A 25,474-nucleotide genomic window follows, 5' to 3' on the forward strand; every position below is an offset into this window, starting at 1 on the left:
TATAAGCAGATGTTAGCCGAACTTTTTTTTTATGGCTTTATCCTCATGGCAGGAGGGATTTTGCCAATGACGACGTTGAATGACGTACCACGCACGATAAGAATGTTCGGTGAATAATTTTGATTTGGTGATAGGAATTGTGCTGGGAACCTAAAACAAAAACATTGTTATGGACATCACAGACAACACATGACATATGTACAGTTTATTAGAAAAAGAGCGGGAAAGGCGATAGTTTTGACAGTTAGGTAGCATGCCAACATAAGGAGAAGAATAAGAAATGGACAATAGATATATGATGACAAGTATTATAAAGTAGAGCAAGTAGAGCCGTTAAAGTTTTATATTATTTTCTTGTATGTGTTTAAGAAGTATTTCAGTGATGGGAGGATCCATGAGAACCAGAAGCGTTTGACAATTGATAGGCCGCGGAATATTTTCCGGTAAAACATCATATAAAGAGTGGTTAAGTCTGTTGCAAGAAAAGAAAAACTAATTGGCTACTTTCCTACTAGTCAAATCAGCTTCTTTTTTAGAACTGTCAAAACGATTTGTTACTATGGAATTTATATGAAAACGTGTGTAGTGACGTCACGGTCATCTCACCTACTTTTTATTCTTCAATCCAATTTATTAAATAGAAATAGTATTTAAAAATAACTGCTGTCTATGTTTTTCTAATAATTATCTGGTGCTTTATTTCGTGCACGGTGTGAAATAATTTACTTTAAGTAGAGGAAAGTACCCAATTGCAATTGACGAGTACAAATTGAACCGTAAACCGTATCAGACGGTTACAGTTTACGGTTCAATTTGTAATGGTTAATGGACAATTGCATTAACGTTTCGGCCAACACTGATAAGTAACCTGTAATTAATAACCGCTTGAGTTATTATAATATCTAATATTGTAATTAGTATATTAATTAGGTGCTTTGATACAATAGTTTCTTGTATAACTACCTGCACATCACTAATGTAATTACCTCAATTACGAATAATAATCATTTATCAACATCGATAACTTAATGTGCATTTCAATTCATATTTAACCTTTACAAGCAAATTCTTTGACGACTACATTTCTTTATCACACTTAATATAAAGAATACTGTTTTATAATACGTTAATGAAACAGTGGATATGTTTATACTTCAAGTTGTGTAATATTACTGTGAACTGATAGCAGCTTCTTGTTCTTTGATATATTTAACTGTACTACGATAATTACATATATCCGTTGTTCTAAGAGTATGTAGCTGTCACTTGCTGTAAATAATTGTATTTAATTGTATTAATTATGCTAAGATTCATTATCGCTTTTAAACAAGTGTGTTTTTAAGAAATTATAGTAGAGATGTGGCCTCGCTCTGCATTTTCTATCGCATGTATAACGGGGAGTGCTCCGAGGAATTGTTCGGATTAGTCCCTGCCGCTTCTTTTCGCCATCGCCCTACGCGACAACATTACCATCTTCACCACTTAGATGGTTGGCAGTCCTCAACTGTGCGTTTCTCCAGAAACTTCCTGCCTCGCACATCCAAACTGTGGAATGAACTGTCGCCTGCGGTATTTCCGGACCGATACGACCTTCTTAAAGATCTTAAAGGATCTTAAAGGAGGAGGAAGGATCTTAAAGGCCGGCAACGCGCTTGCAACCCTTCTGGTGTTGCGGGTGTCCATGGGCGGCGGTAATCGCTTACCATCAGGCGATCCGTCTGCTCGTTTGCCTTCTATATCATTAAAAAAAAACTGATTTCTGTACAGCTTTGTACTTTGTCACAATGACAATAATATTTTGACATGACAAGATACGAAGTAGCGCTGACATTAAATTGCTTGACTCCACTATAATTTTGTATAGATCTGTCAAAATGAATCCTACAGGCCAATTCGAACATAGGGCCAAGGCGGAAACAGTGGCTCAGCTCGAACAGTGGCTCAGTGACCCAAAAATCGCCTCTCTCGTGTTGAAATTTTAAATTAGGTTGAGTGAGCCACTGCAATGTTGTACCCGGCTTTTTCTACCGAGCCACTATTCCCTCATTGACCCTACACGAACATCAGAATAATATGTGAATCATGTCATTTACACTTATCGTGCGTCTCGCTCGCGCCAATATATGTACGATAAGTATCTAAATAAATGACATCATTCGAATATATTTTTTTAGATGTCATTCTGATATCAGTGTACGTTTGAATTGGCCTGCTAGATGTATTATATAAAAATCAGAAGATATTAGAATGAAATTTGAATCATGTTATTTAGTTATCGTACCGACAAGTACGGGCAAAATGCACGATACCGTAAAATGGGGTGAGTAGGGTTCGCGGGGAGAGTTGGGTTATGAATGGGGAGAGAAGGGATGAAAGATGGGATTTTAAGGCTACTGCTACAAAAATGATGTACCTATTCCAATTTAAAATGGAGAGTAATATTCATAATAAAAAAAAATCGATCCAACAATCTTCCAAAATCACCTTTGTATGAAATTCCATCTCACCCCAATTACGAGGGACTACGGGGTGAGGTGGGATTTCCTGTTTATCGTCAAAGTTATGAAATGGAACTACCCAAAATAAAATAAAGACTAAAATACAAACATCCGGAACACTTATTATATACACCATTGAGTTTGCATATGTAAAAATAAAATGTTATCGAGCTTTGAATGTCAGTTTTGTCCCTACTCACCCCATTTTACGGTAGGTACCGTAAAATGGGGTGGGGACGTATAATTATTTAGTTTATTCAATGTAAATAGCAAAGAAATATTAGTAAATACAAATTATAAGTATGCAACGCGTCTAGTACACCACATGCCTTACGATATGCAGAAATGCTTTAAGCAACCACAGTTGCCGGGTTTGTACTTAGGTACAATTTACCGTCACATGTTTTGATCGCTAATCCTGTATAATACACATTTAATAGGTACATTCTATGGTTTATTAATGTAACTTAATAATCGAACTATTTAATGGCTATTGGTTGCTCAAGATATACATATTTAGTAAGTAATCTTAGAAATGTAGGGCATTCAAATAAGAAACACGTCAAAAATCTACAGAGCTATTGTTTTGAAGTGATATTTTTTGGTCATCAAGATTAAGTAGGGCTAAAATATAATTTTAAACTAATAGACCAATAAACGCGGAGTAGTTTAATATACAATACTAATAGAAATATGTAAATTTGAATACTTGAGGCATTTTAAAACAAGCAGCAACTTTTTACATATCGCACTTCTGATAGACGCCATTCTAATATCGGTGTACGGTCGAATTGGCCGTTAGTCTATTTTGCAATCGCCCGAGCTCCTTTGAAGATCAGTAGGCGGAATAGATACCTATGTTATGACTGGATACCTAGCTGCTACTGAATCAATGTTTTGCTTAGTCTATTCAGGTCTATTGATAGTGATGTAAGCTCTACCATGTTATCATAATAGATGTAGGTTTAGATTCCAAACTAGCAGATGTACAGTCAGCAGCAATAGTTGCTAAGCGGGCGAGGTGTTCAAAATGATCTTGACGCGACTTTATATAATAAACTATACTTCAGAAAGTACTTATGTGAGATTAATTCCGTTTAAGTTTAAGCTATTACCTAGCTTAATTAAGGAAATTACATTATTCCTAATGGTGTCTGAAAATCCAAAATGATGGTCATAAACATGCATTTCATGTGTTCTTGTAAGATTACGATATACAAAATATAAAACTGGACATATAAAAAAAATATAAATCCTAAAATATATCCCGCTTTATGATATTGATGGTGCAGCCCAAGGGGCAAGGGGCGATCCCCTTTTGTTTTTCTTTCGTTCTCTCCACGTTGCAAATCATTCCTTAGTCCAAACTCCAAAGTCAATAAAATGGAACAAATCTGTACTTCCATCTATCCATATCGGGAACCACAGACATATATTTTGTAGGAAGATCACGCAGACACAATTTATGTCGCACTATAAAATTATATTCCATACGTTTTTCTGTGGTCAAATTTAATACGGAACTTTCTTTATTTTCAACGTTGATGATATAATAAAGTTTTTATTTCTATTCGTAACTTACGTTATTATTGCCTCGAGTTGTTTGAAAAACAAATAATTTTATGTCTGTTTTCAAATTATTTTAACTCGATGATTAGGTATGAGTCACAAAAGTACCTTCCATATTAAACCTAAGTAGAGTCTGCGGAAAGAGAAGGATCGTGGGATGTATTAGGTATAGGGCCCATTACATTCCACGACTCTTCTCTTTCCAAACAGAGAATATACTAGGTACTTTGTCAGGTGGTCATCACGGTATCTCTTCTAGAGAACCTTAGTGCATATCATTTCACCAAGAGCTGTATCGCTAAGGATATTATCATGCCTATTTTTCTTACAAAGCACCGTACAGTCGATATCACATTAACTCGGATACTGTAATTAAGACCAAAACTGTGTATTAAAAATTCCGCCTTAAATATCTTTGACGTGAATTGCAGTGGCTGTTTGTACCTATGATGTGTCTATAAACAAAAATGTCTGCGCCAGGAACTCATTCAAAGATAAAGTCATGCTTGGACGGGATAATGAAATCGTTTCGTAGTTTCCCACATTTTTTGTCCCGCTCGTGACAACGTTTTCACCGTGATTTATCCGTGCTATCCCTATCACTCCCACTAGCAAATCAAAAGCTCCCAGAACCAGTTTAGTGAGATCTCTGATTGTGTATATTTTTTACGGATATAAAGATCACTTTACATTGGAACATAAGATCGTGATTTTCTGGAAGAAATTGGAATGCGTGGTCAGTTTCCCATAACCCAATTTATGTCGCTTTATTGACGCGTTTTATTCGAGTTTTTTTGCAGGAATAATGCGGTGTCGGAGAAAAATTTGTTTGTGTTCTTATTCTGAGTATGAGTAAGATAGAAGTGAATGGTTGGTTTTGTATCCGAATAAAGGGACCCACTGATTAACAGTCCGCCGCACGGTATCGGCCTGTCAGTTAGAACAAAAAGTTGACAGTTCCGAGAAACTGACAGGCCGATACCGTCCGGCGGACTGTTAATCAGTGGGCCCCTTTAGATTGGCTAGGGATTCTAGTTGTGGACTGGATATAAGATCAAAAATATTCTTGAGTAAATATTGACATAGTATAGCAGTAATTATGTTGCCTTAAAAATAACATGTCTTACACATGCAGTAGATTCTTCGACACGACTTCAGCACTAATAGTCTAGATTATTTTAGCCTTGGGAGTAATTATCTCACTTGTCTCGGACACTCTGGATAACCCACTTTGCTATTTTTAAAACTCTAAATGTGTCTGATGTTTATAAATATCACCTTATTTTTAATTTTGAATTAGAAACTGAGAAGGAAACTAATAGCGATACAGATGTAGTGCATAATTATTTTCGATCGTATTTTCGCGGAAACGTACGAACGTGTCTTGCTATTTCATTCCAGTTAGTTTTGGTACAAAAAGTACTGAGGTTGACTGAAGTAGCATGACAAATACGAACGTTTCCGATAAAATACGATGGAAAACAATTATGAACAACATCTGTACTAACATCAAATCAAAAAATCTCGACCTTAACTATCAAACTCCTGTTCAATTAATCTGTATTTGATACTGTATTGCTTTAATGGTGTAGGTAATCGTATTTAGGTAGGTAGGTACTATAAGAGTATAAGGGCCTCTTGCACCATTCATGTACATTAACTGGTTAAACCTGCAGTTACCATGGTTACCAGTACAATTTGTCACTGGGTTAACGGTTTAACCGGTTAACCCAGGGTTAGTTGGATGGTGCAAGTGGCGCTAAGTATGATTATTACACATTAGGTAGGTACCTATTGAAACTTGATTTGCTCAGAAGTACTTAAGTACTCCTACTCCTATCTAGGCCCTAGTCGTAGTACCTACCTACTCCTGTACCTACCTAGGTATAAATCAATTTGATTAAAATAGTCACCAAAATAATAATACGAAGATAACACTGATAAAACTTTAACGTGCATGCGCAACTCTATATGTATACCTACCTAGTAAGTGCCAATTGCACCATCCCACTAACCCGGGGTTAACCAGTTAAACCGTTAACCGAGTGTCAAATTGTACTGGTAACCATGGTAACTCCAGGTTTAACCGGTTAACCCCGGGTTAGTGAATGGTGCAAGTGGCCCTAAGTTCCGCAAGTAAAAGTTTAATTTTAGATAGGTACTTATACTTATATTGTTTTATTAAGATTATTCATAGGTTACTTAAGAGCTCTTTCTACAATTTGGACGTCTATATTTTTTTACTAGGTATATATTAGACCACAAAAAACTTCCAAATGCGTGGGCGCACATTTTCGTTCTGCTTCTATGCTATAATTATAGAGCTCGTTAGAAAGGTTGCGCAATATCTATCTGATTAACTTGTTAATTTTACTTTGGGTATCTTTGGGCCTACAATTATCAAGATTTTTGGAGATAATGAATGCTTGATTCTTTGTCAGAATATTTTTGTAGCTATCTTACCTGATATTACCGCTGCACATATGGCGTAAAGCTCTGATATTTTAACATAACATAATGTGAGATCAATTGACAGGTCTCCGACAGAGTGTTTACTTATCGTTTTAACAGAAAAGGACAGCAGCGTGCAGCGTCAGTTGCGTTACGAAACGTTATGGACAATATGTAGAAAAAGTTCAAACCTGACCGCCATTGTGAACATGTCACACCATATGCTGTGACTGCACACACTTCAAAAACGATTACAAAAAATCAATAACACTGACCGTGTCCGACAGAAGGTCACTTCTAACTAGCTACGAATACAGAATGTATTGTAAATCTCGCTTATAGCTCCCATAGTGTATCCATGACGGTTGAAATATGACTTGGGAGCGTCTACCTGAAAAGGGACCATCATTATGGCCCGGGATGATTGTCGGCTTCGAAATTATTTTGAACCTTTTTTATGACTTTGAGGAATGAGTCTCAATGCAGAAACAAAACTTAACGGTTAACTGGTAAATAAAGTTTTTGCTGTCGGTGAAATAAAAGGTTCTGACCATCTTTGTTCTTTAAACAAACCACAAAGTTTATTAGTAATAAATAAGCAGAACTTAAACTACTTAATGATGGGGAATGATGCTCGTAAAACAAACTTTGTAATAAGTTAATGGGCAATAACGATGCTTAAAGGAAAGAGGAAATTATTTTGTAATTTTGTTTTATTTTCAGTTTTAGTAGTACTATAACAGTCGACAAATATAATATAGGTACATTAAACATTACAATATCGTGTCATACTTTATTAGGCTACTCCGATGACACTACAACATTTAAAGGCAGAACATGCACAGAAGATTCAAGTTCTTTAACCAAATTTACAAACTATTTACAAAATGTTAATACTACACAATTCCTACCTAATGACTAGTAAACCTAAAATAATTTACAATACAATAATTTATACAGAAAGTCATTTTACACATCTATCGACAAAATATTTGGTAACAATGAGATAATATAATATACCAAAATACTCATATAAGTGTATTCGTTTATAAATGGCAAAATTGTAATTTTAAACAGATCAGTCTTAGTGAACAATGATCGCTATATCTTTATTTACTACAGTTTTATAATTTTCGACAAATAAGGCATCCAACTACTTATAATTCCGATACAGTCTCATCACATACGAACTAATGTTTATGTTATCTATCAAGGAACAAGTCAACAAACATTTGGTCAAACAATGAAACCAAACACTTGCAAGTTTATCACGATTTTAAGGCATGGCCAACTTAAAAGGCGCACTCAACACGTGGAATGTGAAGCAATTAGGATTTATCTTTAGGAGATAAGTTTATCATCTGTGGGTGGATATGTGAGTTTGAGGCAGGCACTCGTGTACTGAGGACCGCGGCTGCAAGTAGCCTTGCTCGTCGAGCATGGACGGGGAGTTGTGCACGGGGTGTTTACGCAGAGTATGGGGAGGCCTCGGTCGCCCACCGTACGGCTGCTCGTACGTTTGCGTATCTATAGAAATGTAACTATGATGGATATTTTCGCCGTCAGGAATCTGGCTCGTCATCGTAGTATTGGTCAACATTGAAGTGTCGTCCTCGATGTTAATGCCGACATTGCCTACAGGGGTAGTCGGGGGAATCGCGTCGTATTTATACCAATGCTCCGGCGCCGTCGGCGACGCCGTGTATCTAGAGGGATGCCGCCTCCCGTTCGGACACACATTGTGATTGTAATTCATTGTGTCTTTGTTCCATTGCAAGTTAGATATATCGGGCATTACAAATCTTATCTTCTCCCAAAACTTCTTTTCACCCCACAAAAGGACGTTGCATGACTTCAGATAATTTTGGAAGTCTAAATCTAAATTAAGTGCACTCACATCCGTTGTCAATATGAACACTACTCGGTGACGTCTGATTGACGGGTGAATAGAAGTTATAATGTGTTTGACGGCAGCTTTGAATGAAGCCTTTGACCATTCATTTTGTAAGAAGTTAAAAGATACAAAAATAAGAATTCTCTTAGCCGAATCAGCCGCATTAGTAATTTGTTCAATTAAATAATTTTCGGGAGCGAGTTGCAAGTCCCTGTAATGAAAGCACATTGTGTAACCCGAGTGTTCCATTTCAGGGGCTACAACTTTAGATACAAAATCATCATCTAATAAACTATACACTGCATATCCATCGTACATAGTGTCTCTATCTAGTTCACTTTCCTGAATAGATGCACTTTTGAATAGCCTGACGCCATATTTGGAATGTGCCCACAGGCGCACGTTTTGCCTAAAGGAGAAGGCTAAGGCACCAAACAATAGAATCAAAATAACACTTATTAAGACCACCGCCAATAAGGGTACAAAGTTCAAGTTTATGGTGCTCACTTCGTCGTACCGATAAAGTTGATTCTCAGTAGGAATCGTATTGTCCGAAACACTTGAATCACGACAACTGTCAATCACGTCAAACACGGTTAGGTTGGTCACTAGTTCATTTTCGTCGACGCACAACATCTCCAGTGGGTCTTGATTATGTTTCTTGAGCCAGTTTTGAAGTAAAAACACATTATCACACGTGCAAGTAAAGATGTTTCCTTGAACGTTGACGTTTTCTAGCGTCGTGACAGCCGCCAACTTTTTGTCAAGGTCAAGGATCTTGTTGCCCTCTAAATGTGCCACCCTCAAAGCTGACAAGCCCTCAAAAGTCTTATTCGCTACACTTGTCAAGAGGTTATTATTCAAGTATAACTCTCTCAAATGTTTTGTTTGCGAAAATTCTCCCCCAGATAACTCGGTTAGATGGTTGTTTTCGAGATGCAGAATATTCAGAGCATGAAGTCCATTTAGAGTGTCATTATCGATCGTAGCGATGTTACTGTTGTTTAAGTATAATTTGTGCAACTTTTTCTTGCCGATGAATAGATGACTGTTCAATGAACCGAAGTCATTACCATCTAGGTAAAGCTCTGTGGCATCCATCGGTATTTTTTCTGGGATATCAGTGTAGCCGACATTAGAGCAGTCAATCACGTTGGAACTCCAATTACTATCGTGGAAACAGGAACAGCCTTCTGGGCAAGTCATTTTGCAATCGCATGCCTCAAAGTCACAGCAAAAACAGTTCGACGAGCAATGAGTCTCATACGAGCATAAGAAGTGGGTCTCGGGAACATCCATTAGGTTAGCCTTCCCGCCATATTTGTTATTAACGACTTCGCACGTGACTGAATCTAAATCGACAAATCTCGGATACTGTCTCATATGATTCCAAAGATTGATCTTCTGAAGCCAAATCATGTGACAGTTACAAACAAATGGATTATTTCCAATGAAGAATTTCGGCAATGATCTATGCTTCGCTACATGTGGCAGCGTGAACGCAGATAACTCGACGGTTCTCAATTTATTTTCGGTCACGACGACTTTTTCTAAATTTCTTTTTTGTAAAAATGTACCTGGATGGATCGTGTGAATTTTATTGTTGTTCAAGAAAAGGATCTCAATAGAATCAGGTATTGATCTTTCATCGACGTTTTCCATAGCATTGTAGCTTACGTCGAGCATTCTGATATTCGGTTGCGCATTATGTTCATTGTCCAGTTTCGTGATATTATTACTATGGATATCCAACCATTCAAGAGCCGCTGGCATGTAACTGTAATCAAAGTAAATAAGTTTGTTGTCGGATATGTTGAGCCAGCCGAGGGTATTCAAGTTACTAAAAACGCCTCGAATGTCGGTCAGCTTGTTCCCATCTAATCGGATTGCTTTTAGTGTCGGGTTTGACACAAACGCATCCTGCTCAATGGTCGAAATCTTGTTTGAAGCCAGATTAAGAACTTGCAGCGAGGGCAGAGTACTAAAAGTGTCCTTAGGGACGCTTTCAATTTGGTTGTCCACGAGGCGTAATCCATAAAGTTCCTCTAATCCCTCAAATGATGTGTTAGATATTTTCGTGATGTTATTTTTGCCGATGTCTAGAGATTTCAGAAATCGTAGCCTCTTAATGCCTTCTGGTATTGTGTTGAGATTATTGCCATTCAATCCTAGATCTTGTAAATAAGTGATGTTTTCGAAACAACGCTCGTGAATGGTGTCAATGTTGTTATTGTCCATGTATAGTTGATTCAAAACAAAAAGGTTTGAAAATATGTGCTCATTCAGTGATTTAATTCTATTGTCCGAAATCGAGAGATGATGTAGATTTTTTAGTTCGGCAAATGCGCCGTTGCTGATAGTTTCAATGGCGTTGTTATCCAAATTCAAAACTTGTAAGTTATTCAAATCTTGAAATGACTTTGGGTCCAGTCTCGCAAGAGCATTGTGAGATAAATTCAGGATAACCAAACGTATAAGGCCGGCAAAAGTATCACGATTCACCCAGTCATTTGTTAGGCGATTTCTTGATAAATCCAGCTTTTCAAGTTGATCCAAGCCTTCGAGTAATCCCGGGGCCAAAACTGCGAGCGAATTGTTCGCTAAAGAAATTTCCTTTATAACGCGCGACGACTGGAATAGTTCTGGAGGGACAGCAACTAACTTATTCCCGGACAAGTTCAGAATTTTTAATGAATTCAATCCGACAAAGGCTCGGTCGCCTATCTCGTTAATTAGGTTATTATGAATATTCAACACTTCTAAAGATCTCAGACTAGAAAGTCCGTTGTCGGGCAGCCTTAAGATATTATTGTGGGATATGTCAAGCATTTTAAGTCCAGTATTGCAGGATTTGCCAGGTGCGATTGGTCCCTTGCCCCAGTCGGAAAAGCCGATTTCTGATATGTCTTGGATTCTATTGTTGGTCAGATTCAAAGATTCCAAACTAAAAAGCGGACAGAAAACTTCGGACGGCAGCATGTAGATATTATTGTCGCCTAAATCTAAGGACCTCAGTTCCATTAGACCTCGGAAACTCTCCGCGTGGAATTCCATAGTCATCGCAGGCCAATCAGTATTGTAGGAGCGTAGAGTTAAACTTGTCAAGTCACGTAGCGGAGACAGAACAGTAGCCGGTACGTAACGAATTTTGCAGTATTCAACGCGCAAGTCCTCCAATTTCCGAAGTTGCGCCAGAAAACTGCCAGTGTTCATGTGGAGGGAGCTTTCGAAGAAAAGCAGATCGGTGCAAGTAAGCTTCAACTTGTTGATATTGAACGCCTGCGCGGTCGTAATGTTTTTAAACAAGAAGTCTGCAGAGCCGATAGTTTTGATGTTACACGTGAGAAAGTTTGATTCACTCAACTTTGCGTCCGAATAGTCCCACTGACAGCCGGCGGGGGCGGGCGGCGCGGACCGTGCGCGCGCAGCCGCCACCACGACAAAACACATCCAAACTTTTAACGAACTCATTCCGCGTAAGTTCCTCAACATTTTCACTTTAAAATACAGTACATTTGTCTATTATCAACCACTAACTTAGTCCGATAAACTTTTTCTCACTTCAAGTCCAATTTGTTAAAAGTTTCTTTTATTTACACTTTGTTTTATAGCGCGTGTAAACACAGAGTGCGTGATCGCGGTAAAACTTTTGACGCAGCCATGCTCCCCTGCGGTCGGGCGGTAACTGACCTACGAAGTTTGAACGAAAGCCGCATGGGTGTCGAGAGGGTGGGGACGCGGGGCGGGGGGCTACGACAACGGGTGGGACCGCACTGCATCGGCTTACAACAGATGGCACGCGTGTTTAAACTCTCAAAAATATTAGTTGGGCATTCATTGTAGAAGATGTGGTGCGTGATTGGTTTCAACTTCTCGGGTTTCATCTCAAAGGAGGTCGCAGTGTGTCGCTCGAAACAGTAGCCGGCGGCGTCTCACAAAAAACACCGTCCACTGTAAACAATATGAGTTTGGACATTACTTAATAAATGTCAAATAAATAAAAACATGAGATCTTATCTGAAATAAGTAGGCATCTTCTATAAAATATTATTTAGATAACCAGATAGACAGTTAAAATCTATAATTTTCAATTAGATACCTTTAATTGTTTGCTTTTCAGCTTAGATAATTATTCTAAAACTGTAGCAACGTGGAATATTATATAGGTACTTTTGTGGCACGTAGCTTGTCCTACTCGTACTCTGAGGTATATTTGGATGATTTTAATATTTTTACAATTCCTTAAAATTGAATCCCATTGCCTTTTATTCAAAGATTTACTCCCATTATGCGTTAATGCAAAATTTTGACAAGTAGGCGGACATTTTTCTTTATGCAAAATGCAATGATTGACATTTTAAATGCTACAAGGAAAGGAACTGAGGAAAAAAATATTGCGCACAAAATGTACAATCCCGTTTGAGCAGCTGCAAATGATAAAAGTTGTAGACAATAATGACATGAACTAACAAAACACTTAATTTAAAATAACAATTCCTAAACACATAGTGGCTATTCGTTTTCCTATAGTGGGCGGTTGTGGTTATAATTTTTTATGATATAGGAGGCAAACGATCGGACGAATCACCCGTCCTATATCATTAATTATTGTTTTTGTGAAGTAGTTTCTCAAATGTGAATTACTTAAATTATTAAGCGATATTACAGTATTTAGTATTTACAAGGATTTTGTTTATGACATCAAAATGTGTCATATTCAAAGCTACAAGTAATTTATAGGTAATTGCCTGTTAAGTTTATACTTTATGTTGCTTGCTAAAGTTTATGCCAAAATTATAATTTAACCGATCTTAATTTCTGGTTGTTCTCCATTAATAACATAATCAAATAAATGGATAATACACAGTTTACCTATCCCCCATATTCAGTATAATTTTTGGTTATCCGTATATTAGGTAGATCGTAGAACATTAACAATATCGATTTGCTGTTGCGAAGTAATCACAATTTTAACTACAAGGCACGTACTGCTAAGAGGGTTCCCAAGTAAACAACCGTACTAAAAAGCTCAGTGGAATTTATTCCCATCTCAAACGCAGCTAACTAGCTCAAAATAGTTCTCACAAAAATAAACTAAATCCAAAATGCGTAGTTAGACACAAAAACACGTTCATTCACTCAAAGGGCTACGGTGCGTCACTTCTCATCCTCTCAGAAAAGGAAAGTAGGCATATTCTTCAAGTTTTATTTGATTTTACGACTTTTTGGAGTTAAAGGTCATCTTAGTCTAATCGCGGGCCATCGGATGATTCGACACGAGCGTTTCAAATTGCGTTTACCGTGGGAGACACTCTGGGTCCCGAACTCTTCCTCAGTGATAAAATTACGAAATTGATACAAGAATAAATAAAGCTGGTAGAGAACGCCGGATAATCGTGGTATAGGAATTTCTTTATTAAAACTAGTAAATTCAAATAAACAGTGACAAATGTGACAATTTAGTTCCTATCAAGCTTTAAAAACCGATAAGACAACTGATACATAAATTGTCGTAGATTATTGGCTTTCGTTTAGCTTCTTGATTCTCGAATAAACAAAGATCTTTTGTTAAGATTCTTGATTCGCGAAAAAGTAGACTATTAATTTGAATAAATAAGGCTTAGTTTTTTGTTTGGGTTGGCTGGACAAACAGAGAGCTTTTTTGTGCAAAATTATATTATGCTAAGACAAACAAAGGTTATGTTGACACTAGTCAAAGTTAGACAATAAATGAACAAAAATAACTGTGACTGAAATATATCGTTTTTTTCTTCTTTTAATAGTCTGTTAGACCGAAGAAAGTTACCAAATACAAACTAATAAGAAACCAACCCCAATCGTTTGAGGTGAATCATTCCGAGAAAAGAGGTCTTTTATAGCAAGGTCACTAGAATATTGATATTCTCCGTCAATATTGAATGTCAATATATCGCATAGGTACGAGAGGTCCCAATATTTACCGGGCAACATCAAACACAATAATATTACCACTTATCTCGTAACAGACTCCGAAACCGTCTCAGTCAGGGATACCAGGTACCATTATGCAAAATTCTGACAAAAAATCTGGATCTTGAAAAAAATTCTGATGACGGGATGTCACGATTTTATCTTAATAATGTAAATTATAATCTCGTAATGAACTTTATTGAACTAGCCAACGAAACTTAACTCGTAATGAGACTAACGAGTCCTCAAAACCCTCAAGCATAATGGCTTGGTCTAGATTGTGTCATCGCGCCTAAGTAAGAGTAAGTACCTAAGTAATAAATAAAGCAATTTGTCTAAAAGTCAAAAGTGATATCTGCAAAATTATTCTTAAAAGTAGTACCTATAGTAGATATGTCGTTATTGTCGTTATCTTCAGTGGGACAATATACTTATGAAGGACCTCTCCGTATAGCAGCCGCAGGCATGAGAAATAATCAAATTTCGGAAATGCCCACTAAAATCGAGGTCTAGCAACCCTAAAGAGTCTGAGAAGTTACATAACCAACAACCGTGTTGACACTGTCCGATATCTGTGAACCGAGTTCACATGCCTTTTATGTGGAATAATGGCTGCGTTTATCAATAATATTTACGAGCTTTTAATCTACAAAAGATTGATTTTACTGAGCACTTGGCCATGTGGCATGTGGCTCTTTAGAGTACAACTGTGAACATTTATGAACATTATCTCGTTGTGTTTACGAAAATAGGACTATGGTTCTATGACTTTTTGTGTTCCTTTTATTTCTTTTATAAAGTTATCTTTAGGTTTAGACTATGAAACAATTAGTCCTTTAGGTATAGTTGAAAAGTCTAAATTTCACAATACAGTACATGTTTAAATCTCAATCAATACAACTTCATAAATCACGCACGGGGAAAAAACTTAAAAAGTTATACCTAGCTTTTGACGAAATGCATTCAAAAGAATACGTAAGCAGCTAATGTTTCGACCTTTAAGATCTTTATTACTAAGAAAATGCAAAATATATAGATGAAATAAGACGCTACCGGAATAAACAAAATACAACTTGACAGATCCAGTATATTACACTGAAGTCAAACGGAATTCCAGAAAACGGAAGCTTCAACAGTAATTGAAAGAACCCAGCGTGACACGTTTAAAATAAGACAAAAGAAAACTGCAGCCAAATTGAAACCAAACATGAAACTGCTCGGTATTATTGCAACCAATTCTATTAACCATAACCAAAAGCCTTTTACGGCATTCAATATGGCTCGTCCCGTTTTCTCTTTTACAAAGAAACCGTTGAAAACAATTGCCGCTCGGAGAAATTAACACTGTGTGGACATCCCGCAAAAAAACCATTCTCTATTTAGGGGTACAATAAAACTAGGGACGGCCCGCATAGACAAAAGTGTTCTACCACAATTATATAGCCTCTATAAATTCAGTGGGACAGAAATTTTACAACCTCATTGCTTTTATGGTACGGTTGTCAACACCGCAAAATAATGAGGTAAAGCTTTAAATGTGTAAATGTTTTAAATACCCTTAGACGGAACTTGTTTCTATAGTTCTTTCACATTTCTCTTCGTGCTAGTTCTGTTTAATGTTCTTCGTGTTTACCATAATTTGACGTTTATGGCTCATTAAATTAAACATGAACTGTGACAATAAAGGCATTAAAACTAAGAGAGGCATTCATTTCCTTTTATGGGATTGATACATGCAATTTTTGTGTTTGTTAAAGACCATTTGGTCATTTGAGTACCTAATAAAGGATACTACCACATATAAGGTGAAAGTAGTTACCAATTATAAGCAATAACGGTATCAGAACATACATGGGACAAACATATTTCAGAAAAAAGGTCTCTTTTGTGGACATAATAACAAAAGTTCACGACCCGGGTACATAATGTACAGAGTACCTATATGTGTTATCACGTTTTTCCTATTTGAGTCTCAAATACTAAAAAAATATTTACCGCCTGAAAGGGTGCAGTTCAAAAATTAAGAAATTAATTAATTCAATTCATTAATCCTTTAAAGTAAAAAACCTAATTCCAAATACGTATTAATAATATCATCGCATGAAATCGTTAGAAATTTCTACTCGATGCCACGTCACGAAGAAACTACCTATCATTCAAATTGCAAAGGAGACAATAACTTTATTAAAATCAGACATTCTCATTCACAACCGATTGCATCAGATTTATGTCCCATCGTTACTCTTAAACTGTTTATCTTTAAAGGCCCTGTTTAGCTCAAAACGTGATTATTATTTGTAAAATAAGACGTCGATCCAACGCTGAACGTTAAAGGGGTTTTAAGATAATCTGGACGAAATATTGCTTGAGCCCCGATAAAGGTGGTCTCAGTAAGGTGCTCTCACGTTCTGGACCTGTAAGAAAGGGTCCAAAACAGAAAATGCTTTGTGCTAAAAACGTCGACCCCTTATCTCCGTTTACGGGTCGCGACCATAGACACAAGAATGTAAAGAATTCCTATTTTGTTCCATACCGAACTATGATTTTATGGAAAAAGTGTCTTATGAAGTTATGATTATTAAATCGAGTTATAGACTATTTTCGTTGTTTTTAGGAAATAGCTAGTTTATTTGTGCCGTCTTGACCCTCATCTCATGGTTTCTTATTTCGTATTCTTTGAACGGACGTAGCGCATCCTAGATTTAAAGCCTATTAAATAAGAACTATGTACAAGAACTTGACAAGAACGACAAATTACCTAAGTTCAAGGCTTCCAACAAGTCAAATTCATCTTAAATTAAGTTGCGGAAACAAAATGTCTTAAAATACCTAGTATGTAGTAGTAGTGTAATTACTTATATAAGAAACGCGTGGCATTTTCAATTACAATATCATACTGTTTTGGTAAATTGTTCCATTTATATAGTTACTTACTCGACTCAACTAACTAAAATCACGTAGATTTAATTGCTAAAAAATATTTATTGCTACACAACTACATAATCATAAGAAGTTGTCAACTTTTCCATAAACATGTTGTAGCTATTCTTATAAAGAACACCGCCTTCATTTTAAACGAATCGATAGATTATAATATATGACATAATTACGACCTCATTAGGCACATTTTAGCAGTTTAGTTCATTGACAACTTTGATTAGTTTTTGTCAAATCGATATGAGTTTGAATGTCATTATGCAAATGAGTTAGTCCAAAACTTAATGATCTTTTTACATAATATTTGATTTTGAGATTAAAATCGTGGGGTCATTGGACAACTTTAATGAACTAAAGTTAGCAATAATTCAAATAAGGCAGACATCCTTGATAAGATATCTGTTTTTTAGTTTTGTAATTTATGACATAATCGTACATGTTTTATGTATGTAAATAGTCGTTCAAACTATGGATATGGTAGGCTATAACCATTTATTTACATACTTGATATATACAGTGGTACATAATTTTAAACTAAATTAAAAAGTAGCTTAAAAATAGGCCCAAGGCAAGGAAAGGTAGGCTAGGTAGGTTTTGACGACTGGTCTGGCCTAGTGATCCTGCCTGTGAAGCCGCGATCCTGGGTTCTGATCCCGGTAAGGGCATTTATTTGTGTGATGAGCACAGATATTTGTTCCTGAGTCTTGGGTGTTTTCTATCTATTTATGTATTTGTATATTATATATATATGTCGGAGCGAGACACCAGAAAGACGTATTGCAGCATTACAGTTCATAGTTAGACGCCTGTATAAAATCGATTAGCAATGTTTGGCGTATTGTTGAACTAAATGACAGGTAGAAGGCTTTGGAACGTCAAGATGACGTAGTATCTTGAGTGAACGTAGGCACGAGCGGGCATTTTTGTCGTTATGTTGGTAGACTGGTCAGGCAGGTTTACCAACTTGAATTGGAGGCGGGAGCGATTGGCTCCGCCGCTGGAACTGGCTTCCTTCTTCTTGATCGGACCGCGCTAGAGATCGGACGTTAGCCAAGCTCGTGCCTAATTCGCTACGTTCCTGAAGGCTTATACCTGAAGGATTATTCTGAAAGTTTATAGATTCTCACTTTCTTTAACCGTTTATCTAAGTGTTTTATTCCAAGTGTTATTTTGATTTCTTATGTGCCATTAGAAGCTTACTTTTGTAAAATAAAGATTTGAACGGTTTCATGTGATCTTTTTATTTTGAATTTAACCAGTCAACATTCTAATAGCAATTAGTTCTTTTCATCATTTAGTACTGAAATATTAGTAGGCACTAGTATGGTTAATGAGTCCGAATATTTATTTCATGCGTTGGTAGCATACCTACTATTTTGGCTGTGAAGTAATACATCTAGGTACTACCCCCACGCGCCCACCGCCATCGGGACCATCCGTCGCCGACATCAGCAAGTGGGATCGATGCGGAGTTTCATGTATTGCTTACACAGCCACCTGGGAGCGTGGTGTATTTCTGGTGACCTACATTCCATAATCTGAACACGTGGTAAGGTAAGCTCACGTGTCTAACCTTGATTGAATGGCGAGTGTAATTCATTGTTATTTGGTGAGAATTATTGTGAAATTGTGAATTATGATTGAGGCAGTCGAGCATAGCGGTAGTTACGTGACGTCATGTCTGGGATCGTTATGTTTCTTTGTAATTAATTTTTGTAATCCATTTAAATCGAAGCGATCTTGAGTTATTTTGATTTGAAATCCATACTGTTAATTAAAACCAAGTATTAGCTATCACGACGTGATATTATTCATCGCTCACTTGTGAATCTACCCTCAATAATTGATTTGAAAATACAAATAATTTTTTAAATCCGTTGAAATCTAAGTGATCTTAAGTTATTTTGATGTGAAATCCATATTGTTAATTAAAATCAAATATTGGCTGTCGCGACGTGATATTATTTCATCGCTCACTTGTGCATCTACCCTCAAAAAATATATTTTTTCATGAAAATACAATGCACCGTTAGAAATTGATCCTGCTGATTTGCCAATGCATGGATTATGTAATCTTTACCCTGTAACGTTTAGTAATTAATAAAATTGCGACAAATTATTGCTCGTAATGCCGTGATAGATCACAAATAGTGCATACTATGGAAACATGAGCTACGCATATGAAAATTAATGTTACAGTGTCCTGCAGCCAGAGCCGAGCGAACTTGCAGACACCATTACGCCCGTGACACAGAAGCAGCTGTGCATTATCTTCTGTACTGGAGATTTGGAAATAAAAGGACAGGTTTCGTTCTAATTGTTTATTAGTGAATTTTATTTTGAGTGTAATGGCGAAGCACAACAGTCGAACGTAACTAATAAGCTGTCACTTTTCGTATTGGCCCATTTGACCGTGTTACTTATTTTTGGAACATGTGTTTGTTTGTTCATGGAATGAAATAAAAGGTACTCATTGAAGTTTAAATTTTATTCTGAGATTTTTGAAGTCCCGTATACATTGGAAACATGTTTTTTGTGTCTGCTACCTTGCATTTCATAAACCTTTTGAGTTTAGCCTGCATACACGATAAACCTGATACCGTGCAAATGATTTCAGTAACAGCCAGCTATGTTGAACCACATCGTGTCTCTCGCAATCTGCCGCAGAAACGGCAACGGCAAGCGGAAAGGATCAGCCTCCGTGCTTGGGTTGGACCTCACCACCACCACCTTTGACTTGGTCGCGTGCATCATACTTTATTAAGCTGGTGAGCAGTTCCCATTTCGTTGGGATTATTTTGAGATGTTTTACTTCTGCATAGAAGTCTTGAGCGAGTTTCTGTTGTTAAAGCTAAAGAATAAAGCTATTTTTAGTGATTTTGATCAGTAATGTTCAGTTTCAGTTGATCAGTTGACGCTGATAGTACCAATGGTTTCGAGTTCTGAGTTACATGATTTAAAGACCTGTTTTTATTTTCTTTTTTTTGGAATTCACTGTTAACATTGTTTTGCTTTCGACGGACTGAAAGCTTGTACTTTCGTATGGGCTGAAATCACGCCCGATGGACTGGACAATACTGTCATGCTTTCGATGGACTGAAGGCACGCCCGATGGACTGGGCAATACTGTTTTGCTTTTGATGGACTGAAAGTATGCCCGATGGACTGGGTATTGTTTAGTGACCGCATCAGAAGTGCCGGAGCATGTAAGAGGTGCACGTGGTCTGCTTTTTATGTGCAGAATGCTCTTTGCGAGGAGTAGCACTTACGCGGCTGAGATGGTTACTTCTGACGAGGGTCTGGTATCTGCCGAAGGACTGGCAATGCACCGAAGGACTGGTGTTGTTTTGTTAAAAATGAATTCCCGTTTATGTACTGTGTTCATATGAGTAAAATTGGAACTATCAATTCAGAATATTATTTATTTTAAGATGTCTTACAAAAATTTAGATCACATATGACCTTTTTTTTTTAATGCCAGATAATTTCCCCGTAAATTGATATTGACGACAATAGTAGTGATACTGTCGAGCAATGAATTAGAGCTGTTGTGATTTGTGTTTTTGATGTTTGGGATTGTTCTGTTTTCACATAAATTTGAGAATATCCGCCAGATGGAGGCGATGATTATTGGAGTGTATCCGTTATATAGCGGCGATGATTACTGATGATTATTTTTATTTAGTCGTTGCTCGATGGACTATTTTTGACTTGAGAATTGAGGATTGTTAAAGTAATTTTGAACAATTATTTTTTCTGGTTTGATTGATAACAAAGTTTGATTTTAATAGTAATTTGAGTGAGACCCAATTTGTTGGTCAGGAATGACCGAGCGATGAGATACTGTGCTGTATGTTTTGTTACAGAATCAAATGCGTACACCCACACACGAGGACGTGTGTAGCGCAGGACGGCCGTGTCGGAGCGAGACACCAGAAAGACGTATTGCAGCATTACAGTTCATAGTTAGACGCCTGTATAAAATCGATTAGCAATGTTTGGCGTATTGTTGAACTAAATGACAGGTAGAAGGCTTTGGAACGTCAAGATGACGTAGTATCTTGAGTGAACGTAGGCACGAGCGGGCATTTTTGTCGTTATGTTGGTAGACTGGTCAGGCAGGTTTACCAACTTGAATTGGAGGCGGGAGCGATTGGCTCCGCCGCTGGAACTGGCTTCCTTCTTCTTGATCGGACCGCGCTAGAGATCGGACGTTAGCCAAGCTCGTGCCTAATTCGCTACGTTCCTGAAGGCTTATACCTGAAGGATTATTCTGAAAGTTTATAGATTCTCACTTTCTTTAACCGTTTATCTAAGTGTTTTATTCCAAGTGTTATTTTGATTTCTTATGTGCCATTAGAAGCTTACTTTTGTAAAATAAAGATTTGAACGGTTTCATGTGATCTTTTTATTTTGAATTTAACCAGTCAACATTCTAATAGCAATTAGTTCTTTTCATCATTTAGTACTGAAATATTAGTAGGCACTAGTATGGTTAATGAGTCCGAATATTTATTTCATGCGTTGGTAGCATACCTACTATTTTGGCTGTGAAGTAATACATCTAGGTACTACCCCCACGCGCCCACCGCCATCGGGACCATCCGTCGCCGACATATATATATATATATATATATATATATATCGTTGTCTAAGTACCCACAACACTAGCCTTTTTTAAGCTTACTGCGGGGCTTAGTCAATCTGTTTAAGAATATTCTATAATATTTATTTATTTATTTTATTCTTCCATGTCTAACCCTTCCTAACCCTCCGCCGCTCCTCGGCCCGGCACGAAGTCATCATTCATACGCGCAGATATCATCGTCGCTCGCTTGTTAACAATAAAAATGTTGCCCACTAAATGTGTCCCGGGCTCGCCTTGACTTGAGATGCTTGTTTTGGTTAGGGGGTTAAGCAAAGTAACTAGAGGAAAAAAATATGACTATTTTTGTGCTTAGTCACATCAAAAATACTTTCTAGGATAAGGATAATGTTTTCCTCACAATTTTCTTATTTATTTCTCATTTTTTTCGGTTGCGTTTGTTGCTATTGAGGTGAAGGTGGTTCGAAAAATTGAATCTTGAGCGTTTCGAGGGTTTCAAAGCACGAGGGTTAAACAAAATTTGTCCCCGAGTGTAATACAATTTTTTTCACCACACCAAACCGAAGAAAATATTAACTATAAGAAGATATCAAACTAAATCAAATCCAAATGAATATTATTAAATGTTTATCGTTAAAAATCATCATTTAAAAGTCAATTCTACCAGCAAACATAAGAAAACAACTCCAAATTTGCATTTGATTACTTTGTGAGTATGTATGTTGCCAGTTGGTATGGTGAAAATAAAATTATTTCCCTAAACCATTTTTAGGGTTCCGTACCCAAAGGGTAAAAACGGGACCCTATTACTAAGACTCCGCTGTCCGTCCGTCCGTCCGTCCGTCTGTCACCAGGCTGTATCTCACGAACCGTGATAGCTAGACAGTTGAAATTTTCACAGATGATGTATTTCTGTTGCCGCTATAACAACAAATACTAAAAACAGAATAAAATAAAGATTTAAGTGGGGCTTAAGGTGATTTTTGACCAAAATTAAGCAACGTCGGGCGGGGTCAGTACTTGGATGGGTGACCGTTGTTTTGCTTGTTTTGCTCTATTTTTTGTTGATGGTGCGGAACCCTCCGTGCGCGAGTCCGACTCGCACTTGGCCGGTTTTTAAGTAGTCATATTACTATGTCGACACAGATAAAGAAGAGATGCTGAGATGTAAAAGACGCTGCTACAATTCCCGTTCTTGGCACTTGACAACTTTTTTTCCCTGTGACCGATTTCAGTTAAGCCCCCAAATCAATCGCCTCTATAACCTTATCCTAATCCCTTAATGAAATTAACTTAACACCGTTAAGACTAAGCACACTAATTCGATAAAGCATAGACGAACATCACACATTGCCAATCAATAATGACCCCTAAGGACGTGTAATTAACAACTGCATTAGTGGGTGCATTATGCATGCCGCTGAATCTGTATCCAGGCACGGGCTGGTTCCACTTTGGCCGGTGTAATGATTTGATATTGGGAATTTAGATGGTCAAAGACACCCTAGTCTACGGCTCTCTACACGATGGCCCAGCGAGATGGCCGTGCAATGGTTCTACAGGATGGCCCAGCGCTAGACCAGCGAGATGGGCATGCGATGGTTGAGAGCACGCACTATGGAATGGGCCACGTGTAGACTGTAGATGCGTACGCACCATCGCTGGCCCACTATGATGTGCCGCACATGATGGGATGATCCCGCCGCGGCATAAGCCATCCGACACCACTACCCACTTTACACGCTGGCCCATCTTAGTGGGCAAGTATGATGGGCCATCGTGTAGAGCAGGCATAACACGGCGTATAGTATAGTCGGAGATATTGGGACCAGTTCCGCCGTGGCTCATTATATTTCACTAAGGCAACGTAACAAAACAATATTCCATTAAACCATTATTGTCTTAACGGTTTCATGACTATTATAATGGCCTGAAAATCTTTTGTATTAAAGTAATTTTGGCAAGTTGTTTCAAAGCTAACCAATAATTTTACGTGAATTTAATTTCCTGGAACAAGTCACCATACTAATAGTATCGGCAAACCAAACTGACGACCGGGGTCGTTAAACTTCTCATTCACACTTGCATAGTCGTAGCAGGAGTGAAAGAGATGGTAATATGATCTCGGTCGTCAGTTTGATTTGCAGGTAGTAAGTACGAGTACCTTTGACCGATTATATACCTTGTTGCAAAGACATAAGATCCACAAGTAGTCAGTTAAGAATCTTGCTGTAATGTACCAACAGACTGGGAAAAATATGCGTGCATTATTAAATCCACCCAAAAACATAATAATCGCGTCCTCGGACGGTATAAGAACATTCTTACATATTTTTGGGACATGGAATGCAGATACAGTTTTAATAAATGTCGGCTAACTTATTTAGTAAAAAAATTGTAAAATTTTGAACAGAGTTATACCTATGTAATAGTAGATTTTTAACAAAGGGATGAAAGGCACTCATTCCTGTAAGAGGTATATAGTTTGGCGCTCGAACGCAGTGTTTTTGGGGTTCCGTACCTCAAAAGGAAAAAACCGGCCAAGTGCGAGTCGGACTCGCGCACGGAGGGTTCCACACCATCAACAAAAAATAGAGCAAAACAAGCAAAAAAACGGTCACCCATCCAAGTACTGACCCCGCCCGACGTTGCTTAACTTCGGTCAAAAATCACGTTTGTTGTATGGGAGCCCCACTTATATCTTTATTTTATTCTGTTTTTAGTATTTGTTGTTATAGCGGCAACAGAAATACATCATCTGTGAAAATTTCAACTGTCTAGCTATCACGGCTCGTGAGATACAGCCTGGTGACAGACGGACGGACGGACGGACGGGCAGCGGAGTCTTAGTAATAGGGTCCCGTTTTTACCCTTTGGGTACGGAACCCTAAAAACGGAACCCTCATAGGATCAGTCGTGCGTCTGTCTGTCCGACCATTCACCCCTCTCCCCTTTTTATCTCCGAAACTACTGAGTATAAAATTTTGAAAGAAATTGACAAAATAGTTATTTGCCTATAGGTATATGACAGGAAAACCTATTAGAAATGTGCAGTCAAGCGTGAGTCGGACTTAATTACTTAGTTTTTGATCCGACCCCTACGGGTTTTTAAAGACACTTCATTCACGTTCCACATAAAAAATACATAGTTAAAAATTGGAATTGGGAGTAGTGGAGATCAAGGGGAGAGGCCTTTGCCCAGCAGTGGGACACTATAACAGGCTAAGAAAAACAAAAGATTGACTTTAAAAAAGCGGCCAAGTGCGAGTCGGACTCGCCCATGAAGGGTTCCGTATTTAGGCGATTTAAGACGTATAAAAAAAAACTACTTACTAGATCTGTTCAAACCAATTTTCGGTGGAAGTTTACATGGTAATGTACATCATATATTTTTTTTAGTTTTATCATTCTCTTATTTTAGAAGTTACAGGGGGGACACACACACATTTTACCACTTTGGAAGTGTCTCTCGCGCAAACTATTCAGTTTAGAAAAAAATGATATTAGAAACCTCAATATCATTTTTGAAGACCTATCCATAGATACCCCACACGTATAGGTTTAATGAAA

General features: G+C 37.5%; 1 protein-coding gene and 1 long non-coding RNA gene across 2 annotated transcripts in view; both read right to left on the minus strand.

The window, feature by feature from the left end:
• Positions 1-25,474, minus strand: part of LOC134651505 (uncharacterized) — a 310,205-nt gene that overhangs the window by 146,148 nt on the left and 138,583 nt on the right. The window contains exon 2 of the long non-coding RNA XR_010097111.1: positions 1,329-1,590. This is a non-coding gene — a long non-coding RNA (uncharacterized LOC134651505). The remainder of the gene's footprint in view (positions 1-1,328; positions 1,591-25,474) is intronic.
• On the minus strand, positions 7,214-12,106 carry LOC134651865 (toll-like receptor 6). Its single transcript, XM_063506985.1, has one exon. The coding sequence runs from the start codon at positions 11,902-11,904 to the stop codon at positions 7,876-7,878; it is 4,029 nt and encodes a 1,342-aa protein (XP_063363055.1). The 5' UTR covers positions 11,905-12,106; the 3' UTR covers positions 7,214-7,875.

Source organism: Cydia amplana, chromosome 10 (assembly GCF_948474715.1).
Source record: "Cydia amplana chromosome 10, ilCydAmpl1.1, whole genome shotgun sequence".
Taxonomy (NCBI): domain Eukaryota; kingdom Metazoa; phylum Arthropoda; class Insecta; order Lepidoptera; family Tortricidae; genus Cydia; species Cydia amplana.

What these genes read in the sequence shown, in the direction of transcription:
- LOC134651865 (XM_063506985.1), bottom strand. Translation starts at nt 11,904, where the DNA reads ATGTTGAGGAACTTACGCGGAATGAGTTCGTTAAAAGTTTGGATGTGT.